Raw genomic sequence first — 21,671 nt, 5'->3', positions numbered from 1 at the left:
TGGGAGTGGAGAGCTGGCCAAGCTGGCATTATGCAGGTGTTGCATGGAGCAGGTGATGCTACACATGTTGCAGTACAGCCCTGTCTGTCGTTTTCCTGTCACTGCAAGGTCAGATCCTTGTCTGCTTTTCCCTCTGATCTGAGCTCACCACGCCTCTTTGCCTGCTCCAACTTTGGGTCGACAACTCTTGGATTTGGAGACTGAACTTCATCCTCTGCTTTCAGCTCCTGTAGGTTTTTCCTGGGCATCAGTGGTCCACTGGTTCATTGGGATTGTTTGTGGATTCCATGCTTCAGCTTAGGGCTGGGAAGGGACTGATATCAGCCAAAAATCTGGTTCATCCAGCTCGTACTGGCTTTGCCCACCTGCACAAAGGAATTGCCTTGGATCCATGACACGAAGAGTGTCATGCAGGGGTGAGGTGGCTGCTGCCAATTGCTGGCCCCATTGATGATTTGGAGAGAGGCTCTGGAGAGGCAGGTTGATGGGATTGGACACACCAGCTTGGAGCTGGGGAGCAGGTGCTGGAGCAGGAGGAGGAGGAGGCGGCCATAGAAACACGCAGGTCAGCTTTGGGAAGCCGTTAGCGACTCTGGTGCACAAAGTGATCTCCTGATTCGGCACTTTCCCTGCCTGCCGCTGAAATGAGAGGTCAGTGCTTTTCATTTCCAGCTTGCACGCAAGCCCCCCAGCTCCTGGGGTTAAAAATCTCCGTAATGACCTGTCAGAGAGCGGATTATTAGCTGTACAGAGCTGAGGATGCTGTGGGGAGCAGATGGAAAATGGTCTGGCTGCGGCAGCCTGGCTGATGAAAGAATCCCTGGCATTTTTACAGTGTTTGCATCTCTGGAAACGCACCGTGAAGCTGCTTTCCAGGCTCCTGCCTGCTGGGGTTTGAAGAAATTTGTGTGTGTGTGGTGTGGAGTTTTTTTGGATTGTTTTTTGGTTTTTTTACTTCTCATTTCTCTTTAAGTCAACTGTTTTTGAAGTGTCACTTGTAAATAGTACCAGGAGCAGGCAGGCCTGGAGCTTGATGGGCAAGGGGAGGACAGTGCTGCTGGAGAGAAGCCTCATCCAAATGGGTGGTCAAGGATTTCTTAAGGATTCTGGAGAGCAGGTGGCCTTGCTGGGCGGTGCTGGGAAGAAGCTGTTACATGTGTTAATTATGTCTCGTCAGGGTAATTGCCATGACTCGGGTGCTGTGTCAGGTTGCGCGTGGGTGTCTTTTTTGTTTCTCTCCCTGGGGGCGAGGCTGGGAAGCAGGGAGGAGATATTTTGGGCTCACCAGGGTCAGCTGTGGCGTGGGCAGGTAGGGCTGAGCCCCCTCTTCCCGGTTAAGACTGGCTACTTATACAATTGCATCTCTGTTTCTTATTGGAAGCTTATGATGGCCAGAGGTAATGGGTGGTAAATGCTCCAAATCTGGGTACTGTGTTGCTCTGCCCAGAGGTGTGGGATGGGAACCCCTATGCTTCCCACTGCAGTTTGGCCTTTGGTGATTGCTCTGACACATCCCAAGTGTCACAGGCACTCTGAAAGCCTAGGATTTATTTCCCACCAAGGCACTTGACTTCCCTGGTGAGCAGCTCTCGTCCCTCGCAGCGAGGCTGGCGTGGAGAGGAGCCCTCCCTCTGGGTGGCATTGGCAGGAGAGGAATCAATCCTCCCTCCCAGGGGCAGCGCTCGATAATTCAGAGGGAAATGGTGAACGGGGAAATGTGTGAGTAATGTCTTGTTGGAGCCGAGATCCGTGACCTGCCAGGGCTGGTATTGATTGAGGAGCGGTGCCAGATGGCCGCTGCTGCGGGGGTGGCTGTGGAGCAGCCCCAGCCTAGGGGGTGGCAGAAGGATGCTGAGAGGGGGATTTGGGAGGTTGGGGGTTTCACTCTGCCCACATCTCTCCTCCCTGCAGGTGTGCCTGTCCATGGCTCTTCATGTGTAACCCTGTTCTCTTTGCTCTCCCTTCCAGCAGCGATGCCGTCACCTGGGCAGACCCGGACCACTGGAAGCCCCCCAAGGACGTAGGAGACCCCCAGGGCGTAGAGGCAGGGAAGAGCCTTGAATCGTGAGGGGCCGTTAACTCTAAGATGTCCTTGAGCAGCGGAGCTTCCGGAGGGAAAGGAATTGATGCGAACCCGGTTGAGACGTATGACAGTGGGGATGAGTGGGACATTGGTGTAGGGAATCTCATCATTGACCTGGACGCTGATTTGGAGAAGGATCAGCAGAAATTGGAAATGTCGGGCTCCAAGGAGGTGGGGCTCCCGGCACCCAACGCAGTGGCAACACTACCGGATAACATCAAGTTTGTGAGCCCAGTGCCAGGCCCGCAAGGCAAGGAGGGCAAATCAAAGTCGAAAAGGAGCAAGACTGGTAAGGACAGTGGGAAGCCGACCCCAGGGTCCTCCCTGTTCACTCCCAGTGAGGGAGCTGGTGGCAAGAAGGAGGTTCAAGGACGCTCTGGGGATGGTGCGAACTCGGGTGGTTTGGTGCCCACCGTCACCCCGAAGAGCTCGGAGAAGTCAGCCAAGGCGTCTCGCAGTGTGGCTGGCTCCAAGAAGGAGAAGGAGGGCGGCTCGTCCAAAAGCAAGAAGGAAAGGAGTGAGGGTGCGGGGACTGCAGCAGAGAAGGAGCCCAGCGTGCTGCAGCCCCTGGCCCTGGCAGTGAGGGTGGGACAGTATGACGGGGGCCAGGGGACAGAGCCTGCTGCTGCTGAGCAGCTTGGGAGTATAGCTATTGACACGGGAGCTGCGCTCAATCCCTTGGGAGTAAAGTCGGAACTGGAGGATGGAGAAAGTGAGTGCCGACAGCTGAAAAAGGTGAAGTCAGAAAAGGTAAGAAAGGTGTTGGGGCATGGGTGCCATTGCTGCTGCTCACATGGCGTTGCTGTGACATGGCATTGTGGGTGACAAAGGGGTGGGACTGTGTGTCTTGTCCTGCTGCGGCCAGCACTGACACGTGGCTGGTGCCTCCTGGTTTTGGTGTGAGTGTGGTTTGGCCATGTGATGTGCTGGTGTCTGGACATGGCAGTGGAATGGCACTGGTCCAGCTTGGCTTCTGGGAACCATGTGTGAGCAAATCACCTGCAGACTGAGTTCTCTGCACCGTCCTGCTGAGATTTGGTTTTCCTCAGTGCTTTGGCTGTGTGGAATAGGTCCAGGCCTCTCTAGCCTCTGTCACTCTGAAGTGAAGGTGATGCCCTCGTGCTTTGTCTGCTGCATGTCCCAAGGGGACACAAAGAGCGTGTGCTGTGCTCTGTGTCATGCTGGCTTCACCGTGTGTGTCAAGGTTTCCTGCAGCACCCAAAGGAATGTGTTTCTCTCCAGTTGCATCATGTGCAGAGAAGGATCCCATAACACATTAGTGGATGTGGGATCTGCATGGGCATGTGGGTGAGCACAAGGAGCAGGGCTGACAGGAGTCACCGCCTCGTTCCCAGGTCTGTCAATGGTACATGGGCTCTGTCCCACTTCTGGTGGTGATCCAGGGCTGGGGGTGGCTGTGGGTGATGTTTGACATGTCACTCCTCTACTAACACGTGGCAGTGATGCTGAGCTGGCCAAGCTGCTCTTCCAGGTCACCAGAGGCTCTAAAAGCCCTGTCAATGGCAGATGGCCAGTGGGGTGAGTGGCTGCCTGTCCATCTGGGTGGTGCTGGGCTCTGGGTGGCTACTCTGTGTCTGGATGTGGCCACTTTTCAGGACTCTTCTCTGGTTTCTGAGGAATCACAGTGGCCGATGTGATTTCTGGTTCAGATGGGGAGGGCTTTAAGTGTGTGGAGGTCTGTGCTTTCCTCTGTGCCAGCTGCACACAGGGTGTTGCTGGTGTGTGCCTGTGAAGCCGTGTGTATGTTACACACAGGGTGAGCATCACAAGTGTGTGTGCTTGAGTTGGCTTTGCCCTGTTGCCATCAACATGTGCCAGGACAGTGGCTGGGGAATATGAAAAGCATTGTCATCATGTTTGCAGCCAGAGGTTCCCTGGGAGGATTTCTGCTTTGGCATGGGGATCACAATGTGGGCACTGGGATGGGTGGGGAGGGCACAGTGGCATCCTGGGGCAGGTGATTGAAGCCTGTAAAATTCAGGAGGGGTGTGGAGACATCTTGTTCCTTTGTCTGTTCTGGCAAAGAAACCAAAGTGGATGAAACCAGGAAGAACAGCAGATGCTCTTTTGCATGATGGACTGGAATGCTGCTGCTAAAAGCTGTGGATGCTGAAAGTCCACCTGTGATTTGGGGCACCTGAGTGGGTTTGTGGAGGACAAACTCATCGGGGGGGGTGTACAGGGCAATGTGTTTTGGCTTGGGAAAAGCATGAGGAGGACAGAAGCTTGGGAATTGGTTTGGGAAATACCTCAACATGCTTGGCTGTTATGTTCCCTCAGCCATCTGTGCTGGCTGCTGTGACAGCCAACACTGGAGCTGGCTGGACCTTGGGTCATAACCTGCACGGCTTTGCTGTGTTCTTGCAATTAAAGATTTATTTCTTTCACTGATACTGCTGCAGAAACTCTTTGCAGTTGGAGATACCAGTGTGATGTGTGGTGTTGGTGGACGAGAAGCTCCACACACCCTGCTCATGTGTGCTGGCACCTGGAAACCCCTCTGTGTCGTGGGCTCGTTCCTCCTGTGTGGGCAGCAGGGGAAGTGGGGGGATTTTGCCTCTGCCCTGCTCAGCTGAGACTGCACCTGCAGAGCTGCCTCCAGCCATGGGATCCCAACATGAGAAGAATGTGGAACTGCTGGAGTGAGTCCACAGGAGGCCATGGAGATGCTCTGAGGGCTGGAGCCCTTCTGCTCTGGAGCCAGGCTGGGAGAGCTGAGGGTGCTCACCTGGAGAAGAGAAGGCTCCAGTGAGACCTCAGGGCTCCTTCCAGTGCCTAAATGGTCTCCAGGAGAGCAGGAGAGGGAACTTTGATCAAGGAGTGCCAGGACATGGGGCAGTGGCTTCCCACTTGCAGAAGACAGGGCTACATGGGATATTGGGAAGTAACACTTTCCTGTGAGGGTGGTGAGGCCCTGGCACGGGTTTCTCTTGAGAAGCTGTGGCTGCCTCATCCCTGGAACTGTTCCAGACTGGGTTGGACAGGGCTTGAAGCAGCCTGGTCTAGTGGGAGGTGTCCCTACCCATGGCAGGAGGCGGAAAAGATGGGCATTAAGGTCACTTCTAACCCAAATGATTCTATCTTCTCCATGCTGACACCTGGTGAGGATGGTTCTGCCATTTTAGTTGTCCAGATTGAAGCATAACCCCCTTGCTGAAAGCTCAGGCTGGAGGGCTGATCCCTGTTTTGAGAAGGGATTTGATGTCTGGATCTGCAGGAACATGTGTCACTTAGGAGGAAGCATTGTCTGTGTTTCATCAGCCTCCTGGGGGCAGCTGGATGGCTTCCTTTGGGTCGGGAAAGCTGTGGGCGAGAAGAAAGGTGTCTGCATGGTAAGGGGTGGGAAAGCAGTTTTGTGTCTTGAGGAAGAGACTGAGGCTGGGTGGATGCCTGGGGCAGGGTGGAGAACCAATGGGATGCAGTGGGGGATGTGGCCTTGGGCTCATCCTGTCTCCTGAAAGCTGCAACCACGTCCCAAAAACTGCATGTGGAGTCCAAAGGACAAGCCAAGAGCAGAGGTATTTGCTGGCTGTGGGAGGGAGGGCAGCTCCTCCAGGCAGTGCATCGAGAGGATTAAGGTGGCAGGTTCATTCTGGCCTGGGGACAAACCCTGCTTGGCAAGCAAGAAACTTGCTCAGACTGAAACAGGAACAGCCACAGCGTGACTCAGGCCAACCTTTGGTCTCCGTCAGCTTGTCCTTTGCTTAACCCTGCGCTGCTCCCACTTCTGTTTCGGGCAGGGAAGCTGGTCTCCATCTGCAGATGAAGAAAAGGAGACTGTCTGTCCCTCCACTGCTGCAGCCTGGGGTGGGTGACCTCCCTGGAGGTCAGACAAAAGAGATATGTGCTGAGCCAGTAGCTGCCAGCCAGGAGGCTCTGTTGTATCTCCATGGCTGGAATAATGAGCGCTTTGGCAGGGAGCGTTTTTCCTTGATGAGGTGCTTCAATGCTGCAGCCAGCCCTTGCCCCAACCAGCTCGCCCCATTTGCCTCTACTTTTGCTTTTGTGTTCTTCCAATATCTTGCTGTAGGGTTTGGCAGCCATCGAGTCCTTGTTGGGTGTAGGAAGGAGCTTTGGGTTTTGCCAGACTTTTCCACCTCAGTTGGTGCTCCATGGCTCTGTCCGTAGGGGGGTTCACCCTTGCTCCCATGTCTGACACAGTAGTGATGGAGCCTGTGGACATGGCCCTTGGGCCCCATTGGATGTCTTTTGACAGCATGACCCCATGGCTCTGGTTGCTGCTTTCTGGGGTGAAGCCTCAGGAGCTGAATATCCCAAATATCCTTTTTCTTGGTGTGGATCTTTGCTGTGTCCTGGCTTGTTACGTGTTCTCCTCAAACCTGATGCCATCAGTGTGTTGGGGCACAGGCAATTAACTTCTTCAGAGATGGGGCTGATCTTGATGAAACCCGTTGGTGATAACCCTGCTGAGACTTTCCAGGATCTCTGGGATGGGATGGGCTGAGCCCCTTGAGAAGGTTTGCTTTTGGCTGTGGTCAGTGCCTGGGCAGGTCCTCGGAGCTCCAAAAAATATTTGGAGGGGCAGCAGTGGGAGCTTAAAATACAGCCGGGAGAGAAAAGAGCTTGTGCTGGTGGACTCATGAGCATGGTGACCAGTGGCTGGGTCAGTCCCTGGGTCACTGGGGATGGCTGGAGCTGAGTTGGGGTTTAGTTTGCTTTGCTTTGCTCTGCTTTGCTTTGCTTTGCTTTGCAGGGACACTGGTGCTGGGAGGGAATGGCAGCTCGGTGAGCAGCCGAGCTCAGCAAAATGGCCGTGCACGGAGGAGCAGCGCTGGTTTTGCCCCACCAGCTGCTGTGGCATGGCTGAGCTGGCCTTGGGGCTGGTGGCTGAGCTGGCCCCTTGCTCAGCAGCCCTGCACCCACCACACTGCCCACCCCGGGCCCCTGCACCCGCTCCCGGCACTCTGGGGCGTGCTGGCCCAGCCGGGGGATGTTGAGCATTAAACAAAAGAGCCTCCCAGCTCTTGGCTGCCGCTCCGGCTTTGTTTTGATTGAGAGGTTGTTCAGCAGGAGGAGGGAGGGGTTTTTTTTTTTCCTTCTCTTCTGACGAGCATCCAGATGTGATGCTGCTGCAGACAAGGGAAAGGCAAACAGAAGCCGCTGGAGACTCGGCTCTTCTGAAAAGCCTCTCTGGGTCACGTGTGCTGCGGTTTTGGGCAACCAGGAGGGTGGATTCATCCGTGTCCCTCTGAGGGAGAGGGGGTGGAAGGCACCGGTGCATTTTTTTTCTCCTGAATTTCTCCCTAGGCACAGTGTAGTGATGTCCTGTGCGTGCTCAGAGCAGACATCCCTGCTGTGGGTGACCTGATAGAGAGGGGCTCTTGTAAGATGGGGGACACTGCAGTGTGTTCACACCAAAACTGGTGTGAAAATGCCCTTGCAGTTCTGTGAGAGGACAGTGTGGCAACAGAGGGAGTGTTTGGGGTCAGGTGACAATGGAGACAGTGGGGTGGTGACACCACCAGTGGCAGCTGCCAAAAAAGAAATACACCCAAAAATGCATCTGTGCACTGTCCCTGCTGCTGCTGGCTTATCCAGCAGTTTGCAGGGTGGCTTTGGTGTCACCTTTGTGGACCTTCTTGCCCTAATCCAGGATTGCAGACCTGCGTGGTGCCTCCAGTGCTGGTCCTACAGCCTCAGTGGGACCCCCAAGTCCCAGGTGTCCTGCACCATTAATCCTTTACCTGGAGTGAAAGCATGGTTGCCTTTTTTTAGCCATTTTTGCACTGCTGGGGGAAGGGATGAGACTTGGTTGTGCATGCAGCGGCAAGGATTGGGGTGAGGGATTCCTGTGTGACTCCAGCTCGAAGAGGTGAGATTTCTCAGTCCCTCAACTGGCTCTAAGCCTAACAGGAGATGGCCACAGACACTCTTAGGATCATTTCTTGATGTGGGGGAGAACCTGGATGAGATGTTGGGGGTGATCCCAGCCTTCTGCTTTGAAGACGTGCTTGGGATTTTGACTCCTGTGAGGTTCCTTGTCTTAGGGCCAGAGTTTGGATGGAGAAACTCCCAGTGGAGCTGTTTTGATGAAAACAGTTGTTTCTTTTTCAGCTCCTCCAAAGCTGGCTTTGGAGCTTGTGCTCACCCTGTTCTTTTTTTCCCCAGGAATTTTTAGGGCATGTGGGAAGCCCAGTGCTTGGGTAGGGACCTCTTCATGCCCAAAACCCTGGGGAGAAGTTGTTTCCCAGCCCTTGCTCTGCAGGGCTTGTTTCTTTCCAGGCAGTGGCAGCCAGCGTGACATGGGCAGCTCAGGGAGGTGGCAAGGACGTGCAGGCAGCTACCGGCTCTTGCCTGATCCTCTCGCCGTGGTTCTTTTTCTCCAGCAGTGCTGGAATTGGCTGCCTCCAGAGCTGCTGACAGAGCTGTGTTGGGAGTCCTTGGGAATGACACCACTCATTTCCTTATTGTCCCCGGCTCTGCCGCCCAGAGCCTTCTGCTCTAGGAACAAGGCAAGAAGGGGGCACGCAGCCAACATGTGTCAAGAGCTACAAAGGAGGAAATTGGCCTCGTTCACTTCAAACCATGGGGTTACTGCTGGAGTTTTGGCTCCTGCTGAGAGGTTATTTATATGTGGGCTTTCTTTTATAACCACTGGATGTAGCAGGCTGGGAGTTCCAGCTGATCCCACCTCTGAAGGCTTTGCAAAGGGAAAATTGCATCTTTCCCTGGTTGCTTTCCCAGATGGCCGTGTTAGGAAGGACTGAAAGGCTGAGTTAGCTTTGATGCCTGACCCATCAGCATTGCTGTATCGCAGTGAATTGGCTGTCATGCCGAAACATGGCTCAATCTCCACCAGAATGGACAGCAGGACATGTGGCTCCCTGTCAAGGACATGGTGGTAGGAAATGGAGCAGTGCTGGGAAAGAAGAGAAAAAAACCTCCCCACTCCTGAAGCGTGAGAGCAGAATGACACCGTGGTAATGAAGGGGCTGATAGAGGGGAGACAGAGGTGGAACAGCCCCTTCTCAGCTTCCTTGGTGCAAGTGACCTGCAAATCTGCTCCCCCAGTGCTTTGATGAGAGATTTTGATGGGAAGGCCGGCGGGTGATTGATCCTGCTGACTCATGGACCTGATTCCTCCCTTGAGAGCGATGGCAGCTGCTGGAGATGGGTCAGATTTTGAGGCTAACGGGCTCTGGTAGACTCTGTGGTGTTTTTTTGCTTTGCTTCCAGGCTGGCGGTAGCTGCTCATTAGCCTAATGACCCCAGTTACCCAGCACCATTTATCTGCCGAGGGAGATTTCTTTAAAGGAAGATTTGCGCCTCTGGAGCGCTGTGCAACCCCGAAGGCTTCAAAACCCAGCGAGCTGCTCCCGCAGCCCTGCCGGGGAGCTGATGCAGGGGGAGTGTGCCAGGAATAACCCGCTAATGAGCAAAGCTGCTTCTCCACCCGGCAGCCAGGGAGGCCACAGGAAAGGGCAGCAGAGCACAGGCTGCCTGCATTTCCCCTCCTATGCTTTTAGAGGCTGCTTGGTTGGGGATTCGCTGCCTTTTCCCTGTTTGCTGCAGGCATGACATCTTCTGTGCCACTGCTTTCACAGTGCTGCATTGCTCTGCTGCTGCTCTCGAGGATGCTTTGGGCTGGAGCTGTGAAATCCATCTTCCCTGTGAATCCTTGTATGCATGCAACCCTGGAGATGTGTTGGGCAAGAGGGCCAACACACTTATATCCCCAGAGCTGAAGTTAGGCAGGAGAAAAGGCAGTGGTGATTGCTGTGGACTTTCTGGGGTGGTTTTGTGACATTCCTACCTCGTGGTGATCAGGGCCTGGAGCTTGAGCACTCATTGGGTGCGGGAGGAGCCACCCCAGGGCTCAGAGCTGTTGAGCAGCAGCTGGGAGAGCAGCCCAGGGCTGGGAAGCAACTGCCAGGCTCCGGAATGATTTAAAGCCACCAGCAGCCTGACGATATGTTGTATTCGTTGACAACATCTGCTCGAGATATTCCTGTCCCTGTTACTCATTCCTGCCCACAGACCAGCTCAGGGAACTGATCTGATGTAAATAAATGTGCTCAGGGTTTTCTGGGGTGAGCTCAGCTTGTGGGCTGGCATGGATGGGGCATGGGCAGTGGTGATGGCACTGGGGCTGGAGATGGTGGCATAGCAGTGGTAGTGGCACCTGGGGCTGGACATGGGGGCTTTGCTGGGGCCATGCTGTGGTGTAAAGGTTTTAGGGGCTCACTGGCCTCTCACAGGGCTCACAGTAGCTTTGGCAAGCTCTGCTGAACCCAGGAAAGCACATGGTGCCTGTGCTCCCCACCCTCCTCCTCCTGTGCCCCCAGCCTTGCCAGCTGAATGGTGCCAGCTCCATCCCAGTGTTCTGTAGGCAGGATAAATCCCTTTGCAGGAAGATGCTACCGTGGAGCTTTTGTACTGTGAGGTGATGGCATCTACTCACATCTGCTGACTCTTCCCCTAAAGTGGCTTTAAAACTTGGTATCTAGATTTACCTTAAAATACTGTCTGGCCCTCGTTCACTTGGGATGTCTTGGAATGTGTTGTGGTGAATAGTGCAGAGGACATTCCTGCTCTTCAGGCCTGAGCTGGAATTCTGGTTGGGATGTGGATGTGGAGCCACCTTGTTTTGGTGAGGGGATGGGATGTGATAAAGCTCAAAAGTGGATTTTGTCTGGTGCTGAGGGAGTAAAAGAAGCCCCTGGGCTGCCCTCCCTTAACGCAATTGCTGGAGCCTGTGTGTCTGAGTTTCCCCTGTCCTCTGCATGGATTGGCTGCTCCTGTTAGGCTTGAGCATGGGGTTTGCTGGGGGGAGCACAAGGGTGCTCTGGGTAGAGAAGGCACCATTGCAGCTACAAATCCTGTGGTTGTCCTACCACAGGTTGTGGTTTGGCTTTTTTCCCAAGGCAGAAAGTAATTTCCTTCTGGGAAGCTCTGTCTCTCCCCCAGTTAGCCCCAGAAATGCAGTGCTGTGCTATTTCCCCAGGTACAATGCAAATGCTGTTCCCAGACTCCCCCTGCTCACCCTCCCACCCCTCTCTCCACTCTTTGGGGTGCAGATACACTGCCTCCCACACTGGGAATGGCCCTCTCATCTGGTTAACAGATGGCTGAGGCGTGTTCTGGAGTCAACTGCATGCCATGTGGCTGGTGGTCACCATCCTGGGATCAGCCCACAGAAAAAGGACCCTGGAGCTGGGGCTTGATCCTGTGTTCGGGCTGGACCAGAGGAGGGAGAGCTGCAGCCACCTGGTGGGTTGTCTGTGGATGGTGGCAAGTGGAGTCTTGGGGCCTGTTGTCTGAAAGGAAAGGCCATCCCAAAAATCACTGGTACCACTGTAGCTGGGATGCTCCATCATGGCTGTGGTGCAGAGGAAAGGCTCTAATGTCCATGTGGTCCCACACCAGACATGGTGCACACTGAGAGCCATGGCTACTGTGACTACACCAGCTCCAGGAAAGTATTTCCAGCTGGTGCTGCCCTGCCAGCTTGGGATCCTGTCCAAGCCCCAGGTCTGCACTTCTGTGTCCCTCTGACCCATGTGGTGTAAAGAATGGATGCCCCTTTGCAAGGAGAAAGGAGCAAAGAAAGGGTTCGGTGAAAGGATGGTGAGGCATTGTTGGAACAGGCTGCCCAAGGAAGTGGGGGAATCACCATCCCTGGAAGTGTTCAAAAAGTGTGTGGCTGTGGCACTTGGGGTTTGGTGGTGAACGTGGTGGCACTGGGTTAATGACTGGGCTAGAGGTCCAGCCACTGGAGGTCTTCTTCAGATTTTATGAATCTATGAAAGCTGGAGCCAAGTTCTGGGGATCAAATGGCTAAGAAAGGCTTGGAGGAGCAGAAGAGTACTGGGTCTGGGCTCTGTGCTCAGAGGCCAGGGGAAATTGCTTTCCAAGGCTGAAAGGGGAGGATGGCTGGGCTCCAGGCAGCTCTTGGAGGTGGTGACAGGGTCATCAAGCACAGCTATCCTGTGCTGGCAAAGCCTCTCCTGCCCAGGTGGGACCAGTGGATCTGTGGGGGCTTTGTACACAGAGAGAAATTTCAGGGTTTCCAGGGCTGTTTGCTGTTCTGTGGCTTGGAGGGGAGGAAGGTGACTGTGTCTATGTATCATGGACCTGGTTTGCTGACAGGAAGGTTTCTTTCTTTGCTCAGCATTAACATTTCAAGGAGCAGGAACTTTTTGGGCATTAGTGTTTTATGGTTTCACAGGCTGGCTATTAGTGCTTTTCTTTGTGGGTAGGATGAGGGAGCTGGAGGGGCTGAGTGGTGAATGGCCCTTTGAAGGAAACCAGCCTTTTGGTCAAACCCCTATGGCCATGGGAAGAGCTGCCTGACCTGGGGCAAGAGTCAAAGCCCCTTGGTAGTGGGGAGAGCAGGTGGTTTAGCTCTCAGACTGGGTCTGGATCTTGCATACAAAAAGCCAAGGTTGCATGTGAAACCACACCTAAACGTGACCAAATATGCCATGGCTTTGCCAGATCACTGCCTGGCTTGTGGAAGAGCCAGGTCCCAGGAAAAGGCCCTGCTTTAGAGGGGCTCACAGCCTGTGCTCCCCCCCTGCTGCTTCCTCTGGACCAAGAAAACAGGAGCTGTTGGTGTTCCCTGTGATAGATCCCTCAGCAGTAGCTTGGACCAGTGTGTGTCCTGTCCACGTGGTCTCTCAGTAGGGTCAGTGTAGGCCTGTTCCCCCAGGGATCATGAGGAGGTTCACAGCATTAAAAAATGGAATTGTTGGGATTTTCAGGCTGTGTACTCATCAGTACAGGCTCTGGCAGGAGCAGCTCCCTCTATGGGGCCCTGCAAAGGAGGAGGACAGAGCAGAGAGGGCAGCAGCACATCTGTTTCTGGTTTTTCTTGTATGAACAGAGGCTGTTTTGGGGTTCCCTTGCACCACCCTTGTACAGTGCTCTCAGTGTGCTTGAGCCCCAGGACCAAATGTGTCTGCCTTCTGACAGGGAAGGGGCTCTCCTCAGCTCTTGGCTGGGAGGACAGGAGCCATCTTCATGGTGACCTGATGGCCTCCAGCCTTTGGCCACAGGAATGAGTGACTAGACTTGCAGGTGCCTGTTTCTGGGCAAGAAACCAATGGTTTCATCCTCCAGGCTACCAAAAGAAAGCAGACAGATTTTTCTGGGCAAATAGGGGATCCAGTTTGGTGCAGATCTCAAGGTGGTAGCACAAGGAGCCCGTGATGAGAGGTTGTGATGAGAGGTTGCCTTCTCTTTTGAAGTCACCATCATGAACCAGAGCATGTCAAGTAGGGCTGAGAGACTGGAGTAAATGGGATGTTTTTGGGCATAGAGATGTGTTACAGTGCAGTGCTTTACTCCTTACCACTGCTTCACTGTTGTGTGTTGTCCCAAAGCCTTTGGGAATGTTCCTTCCTGGTTGAGCTGTTTCAAACACGATGCTGAGGCAGCGCCCATTGAGGTGGCTCGGCAGCCCCTGTCAGCTGAGCAATCCCAGCCTCCTGCCAGGGAGTGAGGCCATTAAAACCCAGCCTCCTCTGGGAGCTGATGGTCTGATATGGGAGATGGAAGGAGCGTTGCTTTCAATTTCCTTTTGATCCTAATGAGCTGGTGTGGGAGACTCAGATGGCTTGGTTGTGTTGGGGGCTGTTAGCTCCAGCACTCAGAGCTGCTCTCAGGTCTGCTTTGCTTCTCAGTTCTAGGAAATGGAATAAAGAGAAAACCACTTAGGAGGATTTTAATCAGAACTTGGCAGAAGAACTTAAGGAAGCCCAAGAAATCTTCTGACAACCACACTTCATGCTGAGATTGCCAGTGAATGGGAAGGGCAAAGACAGGGCCTTGGCTCAGGTGGGTTGGGTTTCTTCTGGCTCATTTAATGGGATGCCATTAGCATTCCTGCCCTCCCTGGCTGGGAGGGGAGGGAGAAAATAAACCTTCTTCAAAATCCTGGAGACTTGTCAGCTGGAAATGAGGCTGAGTCTTCTGGGAGTAGATGATGAAAGTCATCCCAGACCTGCTGGAGATGGCCAGCATGGTTCAGGAGGAGGAGTTGGTGTAATTTTTACTAATAGTGGCCTTGGAGTTTGAGAGAGTCTTGTGGTGTGGTTGGATTTCTTCAAGAGGTTGAACTTGGCAGGCTGGAGAGGTGGGTCTATGTGAAACTCATGAAGTTCAGCAAGGCCAAGTACAAGGTCCTGCCCCTGGGTTGGTGCCATCCCTAGCACAAAAACAGGCTGGGTGGAGAACAGATTGAGCACAGCCCTGGGAGAGGGGCCTGGGGATGCTGGTGGGTGACAGATTGGATGTGGCCTGGCAGTGTCTGCTTGTAGCTCTGAAAGCCAACCTGGGCTGCATCCAGAGGGGTGGAGCTGGCAAGTGGAGGGAGGGGGACACCGGCTCAGGTGATTCCCCACCTGCAGAGCTGCCTCCAGTCTGGAGGACCAACATCAGAAGCTGCAGGAGTGAGTCCAGAGAATGCCATAGAGATGCTCAGAGAGCTGGAGCTCCTCTGCTCTGGAGCCAGGCTGGGAGGACTGGGGGTGTTCACCTGGACAAGAGAAGGCTCCAGTGAGACCTTAGAGCCCCTTTGACTGCCTAAATGGTCTCCAAGAGAGCTGGAGAAGGACTTTGGACAAGGGTCTGGAATGCTAGGACAAGGGGAAATGGCTTCCCACTGCTAGAGGGCAGGGTTAGATGGGATATTGGGAAGAAATTGTTTCCTGTGAGGGTGGTGAGGCCCTGGCACAGGTTTCCTAGAGAAGATGTGGCTGCATCGTCCTTGGACGTGTTCCAGACCAGGTTGGATGGGGGTTGGAGCAACCTGGTATAGTGGGAGGTGTCCTTGCCCATGGCAGGAGATTGGAAAGAGAGTTTGAACATCCTTTCCAACCCAAACTGGTCTGTGATTCAGTGGTGCTGAGCTGTTGCTGGTGAGTGCTGTTGGGAGTGAGAAATCTGCTATGAGGTTCAAAGCCTTCGTGGATGATGTCCGGTTTCAAACTAAGATGTGTGAGGAGTGGACAAACCTGTTGCTGTTTCATCTGGAGAGCTAATGAAATCTCAGCTCCCCAGATCCTCACTTAGAGCTGATGGCAAGTTTCCCATAACATCTTCTTAGTCCAAGTTTCTTGTCTCAGCTGTAACTCCTTTTGTAAATTGTTATTTTGGAATATTTGATTAAAAATCCATGGAGTGGTATGAGTAGCTTGACCATTTAGGGGCAGGAGAGTTGCAAGAGCAGTTCTTGCATGTGTGTCCTGCAGCTGGGTAACCCAAACCAGCTTTTGTTTTCTGATTCCTGGGGAGGGGAGCATGTAGTTCTGGTTTACAAGTGTGTGCCTGGCAGAAACCAGAAATTGCTGAGCAGAACCCCCCCCCCCCCCCCAAGTTGTGTTTATTTGTAAAGGGCTTTTCAAGACTGCATTGTACCACTGCTTTTTGTTTTACTGATATTCCAGCATCTGGACTGTTTTCCTAAATGTGCTTTCATCCAAGGAGAGATTAAGGGAGTGAGAACTGTTCTGATAAAGCTGCCAAAAATAATCTTTGCTTGAGACTAAGTACCGCTCTTGGGACTTTGTCTTGTAAAACAATTTGTGGGTGAGCATGAAGAACCATCCTAGGAAGCCCCAAATGCTCCAGATTGTTGTTCCTGCTGGGAGGTTGGAGCACTATAAATTTTCCACAAGAGTGTTTGAATTTGTCACGTGTTGCCTGAGGTGATCTAATAGCAGTCAGGGAAGTTTTGGGAGTTTGTGGCTGAGTGACTGAATCCCTGAGAGGAGAGATCTGCACGCAGTGTGGTCGGATTGATGGGAACACTGCTGATGCACGCATCCATCTTCCTCACACCCCACAATGGATTGCTCATGGATGGGTTGTCATCTCCTGTGACGAGCTGATGTAATGAGGGTGATAGCTGGTGTAACTTTAGGTGTTGAGGATGTGATGGTGGCAGTGTGATGCAGATAATCTGTGAGGTTTTGTATGAAGATCCATCTGAAAGTAGGTTGGTGCCACATTGGAGTAGTTTGGCTCTCAGCACCTGCTGAGGTGCCGAGCTCAGCAGAGCACAGCAGCCTTAATGCTGCCCCCTTTGTCATTCTCCTTCTGGCAGTGTTTTTGCTAAAAATCGCATGTCCTTATGCTGTGACTTTGTTTGACAACTTGTGCAGTGACAGGGAGCTGAACTTCTTCCTTGATGAGATATGTAGGTACACACGGCATGTGTTCTCCAAACTTGCGTGGCCCTGAAGCAAAATATGGTTTGGATGCCATCTGCTTCCTAAAGGGCAGAGTCAGAGCTGCTGGAGGAAGCTTAACACACTTCTATGGGCTGTATGTTGCCTGTGCCTCTCCCAAAGGAGCTAGGATTGGCTGCTCTGGGTCAGTTCAGTCAATTCACAATCAACAAGGCACTATTAAAAGCATGCTCATAGAAGGACTTTCTCTGAGACTCTTGGCTAGTGGCTTGTGTATCCCACCTGGGAATCACACCATGGCCTGTGAGCAGATGATTGAAGTCATGACCCATTGAATATCCTGAGTTGGAAGTAACCCACAAGGATCATCAAGTCCAACTCCTGGTAGGCTTGACTCCATAAACAGTTATGGTATTAACCTGGAGGAGATAGTGTTGGTGGGGCAGTGTTCCTACTCGGGGATTTCTCTTTGCTCTAGGAACAGGAACTCTGGAAAGCACCATCAGAAAACATCATCAAAAGCCACGTTGGTGTCTCTGCCTGCAGAGCTCCTCAAATCCCCAGGATGGCTGAACACATCAGTGCTGGCTGGGAGCCCTTCTGGCTTCTGCCTGGGGTCATGGTGCAGGATGGGGGCCCTGGCTCTGGAGACTCACTCAAGGGTTCCAGCTGGCTTGTGACCCAATGAGGCTGAAAGTAGCCACTCTTCCATCTGGGCCAAGAATTTGTAAGGGTTTAATCACCCTGTCCTGGCACTGGGCTGGCATGCTCTTCCAGTGTCAGATTTACTGCTGTTGGCCCCCGAATACCCAGTGCAGCTTGCTTTTATGGAACCCTGCTTGCTTTTATGGGACCAAAATTAACATCTCAGCATAGTTAGACTTTTTTAGTATCATTTGAATGTTGGACACTGCAGGTCTTCAGCTGGTTTCTTATGGTGAGGTGATTGTACTGTGTGTGCTTTTGAGTGAAGTGTGACCAATTTGGTGAAAATTTTGGTCTTCTCCCTTACTCAGATCTTCTCTGCACAGAGGAAAAGAGTCTTTTATCTGGGTGTATCTTTTGTGGCCAGGGCTCCACGTTCCTTCCTGAGCCATGTGTAGCCTGGTAGTGTTTTAGTGGGAAGAAACTGATAGCTGAAGCAGCTGCCTGGGCTTCACCCTACAGAGGAGCTGGTTTGGGGGGAGTGGGGATGCACAGGGGTACTGCCTTGTGCTTGAGGCTTGATGCAGAGTTTCATCCCTGAATCACTGCAGGATGTGGGATGTTGACATAGGGATGTGAGTGCACTACCAGGAGAAGTTTAAAGGTATCTCTGCCCATGTCAGGGGCTTGGAACTGGATGAGCTTTAAGGTCCCCTCCAACCCAAACTTTTTTGTGGTTCTGTAAGCTGAGTTTGGTTCTGGCAGGTGATCATTTCAGATCAGTGATGTCCTTCTCTGTGGTCTTTGCCCCAGCATTGCCTGTCTTCTTATTGCTGACAGCTTCAGTGCCTCTGCCATTCCCTGCTGTTGTCCTGGTGTGAGAAGCAAAAAAGCTGGAGGAGCCAGGTGTGGTTCCATCTTAGTGTTTCATAGACTCACAGGCTGCTTTGGGTTGGAAGGGTCTTTTAAACTCACCTCATGGTCTTCTCGCCATTGTCCTGAACCACTTTCAGCCCAGCCAGGTTTTAGGAAAAGCTCTCTGGATACAGATGGTATTTGGTGATGATCTCTTGGAAGATGGGAGATCTCAGTGGAGAGCTTCCTCACAGGTTTTTGTTCAGCCTAAATGTAGGCACGGGAGCCTTCCTGCCTCCTTGTGCAGTCATTGGAGCTTTGCTGCTCCCACAGGAGGTGTCCTGGCTGCTCCTCGCCACCCCTTCCCACATCGATGCTCAAGGGTTTGTGCAACCATGTGGGGAATTGGGTCAGGGGCATGATCCAATTAAAAGCTGTGCTGAGTGACATCGAAAGCAGGTTTTAACCAGGCAGTTTCCTGACAGTCCACAAATGCCTGTTGTTAGGAAAAGAGGGCTTTGGACCACAGCAGGAATAAACAGCCGTGGGTGGATTGTGGTGGGGTGGTTTCTTCTGGTGGTGGTGCTGGTCCATGAAGGCTTGCTGTGTTGGTAGGCAACTGTAAGGACAACAAACCCAAGTCCTACTTGGATTCTGACTGGTGAGTCTTTGTTTTCTTCCCAGGGAGCCCAGTGTCACTCCCTTGTGTCTGTTTTGTGGCTGCCATCACTCATGGAGAGCCTCTCATCAGACGTTTCTCAGGCTCCTTCTCTTCAACGGTGCAGCCAAGGGCTGTGGTCACAGGGGAAGACTGGAATTGCACTGCACCCATGCCCATCCTCACTGCCTGGGGCGAAGGGGGGTTGCCTTCAGTAATCCTGACTAATCCTTTAATCTGTATCAACACTGATAGGTATTAAAGCAGCAGATAAGGTTCAGACCATGGCTTGGAGCTCAGCGATATCCCCACCCTCTTCCAGCTAAATCTGGGCTGATTGTGCTTTCTCTTAAGGGGACCGTGCTTGTTTGCTGAGCAGCTGCACTGGGTTGAGAGGGTGGATTAGCTGTTCACAGCTGGAACATGCCCTTGTTGCTGGGCTCCAGCTTGCCAGACAAGTCCATTGATCTGTCTATGTGTGCTCCTGGTAACCAGCATCCCGTGCTTCCTGGAGCAAACCCCTCCAGGTTCGTGTTCCTCTGGCAGTCAGCAGCAGATCTGTAGCCTCCTGCTTTTTATCTGTGTTATTCACCTGGATATAAGCCCGATTCAGTTGTAGACACTTCACAGAGTTCTTAAGCAAGAGCACAAAGCTTTCCAGTGCTGTGGATCTGCAGTTCCTTGCTGCCTGCTGCTCACAGCAGGATTTCCCTCCACCTCCAGAGCAGGATTCCCACCACCACGTCCTTCCCCTCTGGACCTTCTGCACTCTCTTCTTTTTGGGCACCTTTCCTCATGGCTGAGGTGTGTGATGTTCTCACTTGTATGGATCCTGGGCACCTCCAGTTACCCCAATGATCCAGCACTGTGAAGGCAGGACTCCAGAGCTGCCTGTCCCATGTTTGGTGGGCACCAAACCAAGGTTGTTAATGCTGGGAAGAGCCGCTCCCAGTCAAGTTCACTGTGCAAAACAAACTGTCCCTATTGGTTTTGTTGTTGTAGGCTCATCCGCCCTTTCCCTGTCCTCTTCCAGCTTCTCCCCATGCTCCTGGGATTGCTCCGAGTTTGCCACCGGTTCCCTCATCAGCAAAGCCATGGTTAATCCTTCCCATAAATCCTTTAAGCTGTCAGCAAACAACCCCCTTCTTAAAATTCTAGCACGCAAGCTTGGCTGGGACAGAGCCTGGCTCACAACCCCAAAGTTTCATTTTTGTTCCCAGATTATCACCTCTGGTCCTTCCTAGTCCAAGTTCTGGCTGGCACTGCAGGCTTCTCGCCATGGCTGTGGAGCAATGGATGGCTCATGCATGTGTGTGGCCTTCCATGATATATCTGAGGTGTAAAAACATTCAGGTTCTGGATTACCTAATGAGGGGGTCCAGGTGTGTCAGGTGCTTTGAAGTCACAGATGAGAATATGTTCCTTAGATTGCATGTGGATGAAGTCTCATCTCTCTGAGGAGCTACCTGTCCTGTGGGACAGAGTGTGTTGGCTCTGTTTCTTGTCTACACGAGCTCAACCTGCAGCTGATGGGGCCAAAATGGACTAAAAAATAAGAGTAAAGCTTTATTGTGGTCATGCACCCAGACTCTCAATCTTTACTGTTTTGCTCTCAGTCGTGACTGTTTGGCTCGTTTGGGTTTGTTTGTTCCTCTAAAAACACAAGGTTGGGTCACTGTTTTGGGCTGTATTTTCATTGGTGATGAGGTTATAAGCTTCAGGTGTTGCACATCTTCTTTTGGAGGATCTCTGAATATCCCTTCCTTCAAAAGTTGACATCGTCCAAGACATTTGGCAGAATCCAAGAAAACAAAAAATTGGTTTCTCAAAGTCTCAACCCACGTCTTGAGTTTCTCTTCTGTGAAATTTGGTTTCTCCCTTACAAACTCCTGATGAAATACAGTTAAGAATTTATGGGATTCTCATTACAGGACTGTCATACAAGAACCACAAACCTTTTTCCACTGTTGATCCCAGTGGGAGGAAAGGCTCTGAGACTCCCTGAGGAGTATTGAATGGCATCTTGCTGCCGAGTGGCTGCATCTGGGGATTACTCAGTAAAACAGAAGGAAGGGGAAAAAAAGGTTAATGCAGTGTTGGCAGCAGGCAGCTCCAGAAGCTTGTGTCCTTCAGGCTGCCGTGATTCAGCTCAGTGACTTGAGTGCAGGTGGTTCTCAGCTTATCCCTCAGGTCTGCCAGAGGAAAAAGGATTTGGAGGAAATACCATATTAAATCTAAATTTCTGAAAAATTGATTTCGTAAATTGATTTTTTTGGAAAAAAGTGCATTTGTCAGCAGGGGCTAATTGTAAAAGGCACGTGGCCTGTGCACACAGCCCTGTGACCACCCACTGGCTGTTTTCCTGCTTTTTTAGCTTTGCACCAGTGTCAGGATTCATGGAGCAACCAGCTCTATCCCAGTGCCTGTAACACCAGAGAAACCCTAGGGCTGGCTTTGGGGTGAGTCGAGGTGGGAGAAGACCCACGGGCAGATGCCAGGCAGCTGCAGAGCTGCTCCCATGAGCCCTGCTCCTGCTGCCAGCTGCCATTGTGCTTTCCAGGAGCTCTGGTGAGGGTCAGCCTCCAGGCATTACCTGCTTTCTTGCAGGCTGCTGTGATGATCACCTACCACCAGCAAGTGTGGGCTTGAGCAAAAGCCGGTCACCTGGATCTACAGGGTTTTATTTATTATTTTTTTTTTTTTTTTTGCAAACAAGCTGGGTGATCTGTGCTGGGCTGTTGGCACTGCATCCTGTAGCATATGACAGATAATCAGCCTGGCTGCTGGCCCACAGAGGAGGTGAGGCTCCTATGGATGTGTGACCTGGGAAGGCACGGCAGCTCCATAAATCACTGCCTGCTGCTGCCCGTGCCTTGCGCCTCTCTTCAGCTTCTTGGCAAATTCAATCCCTGCAGCAAGGCTCTGGATGGCTCCTTGCCACTGGGTGAGCTTGCAGTCAGTGTCTGTGCAGGGCAAGGAGGCAGGGCAGGCTTCTGTCCAGGCCCCTCACCGCCTTTAATGTCATTCCTCAGACAGAGAAAATAACTTGGATAATCTGCTGTCTTGCTGTGCTCCTTGTGCTGGAGAGCACGGCTTCTTATGGACACCAGGACTCCTGCCCAATCCTCCTGATAATGGCCTGACTCTTTAAAAGCCAAGGATTGGTGATAAAGGGTGGGTTTTCTGGGTTTTGGGTGCTGGTGCTCAGTCATGGGGTGCATCAGGTTTCTACTTTATGGGGATTAAACTTAACCAG

General features: G+C 52.5%; 1 protein-coding gene across 4 annotated transcripts in view; it reads left to right on the top strand.

Moving 5' to 3' along the window:
- Nucleotides 1–21,671, top strand: part of ZNF609 (zinc finger protein 609) — an 87,375-nt gene that overhangs the window by 11,676 nt on the left and 54,028 nt on the right. For 3 of the 4 annotated variants that reach the window (XM_066558652.1, XM_066558650.1, XM_066558649.1), the window contains exon 2: nt 1,969–2,833. In XM_066558652.1, coding sequence (XP_066414749.1) covers nt 2,087–2,833 — 747 coding nt within the window. In that variant the 5' untranslated portion in view covers nt 1,969–2,086. The remainder of the gene's footprint in view (nt 1–1,968; nt 2,834–21,671) is intronic. The other variant, XM_066558651.1, reaches the window with a different exon arrangement.

The sequence above is a fragment of the Molothrus aeneus genome, chromosome 13 (assembly GCF_037042795.1).
Source record: "Molothrus aeneus isolate 106 chromosome 13, BPBGC_Maene_1.0, whole genome shotgun sequence".
In the NCBI taxonomy this organism is placed as follows: domain Eukaryota; kingdom Metazoa; phylum Chordata; class Aves; order Passeriformes; family Icteridae; genus Molothrus; species Molothrus aeneus.
Note: the sequence above shows the minus strand (reverse complement) of the source record. Positions and strands in the feature narration are given on the sequence as shown.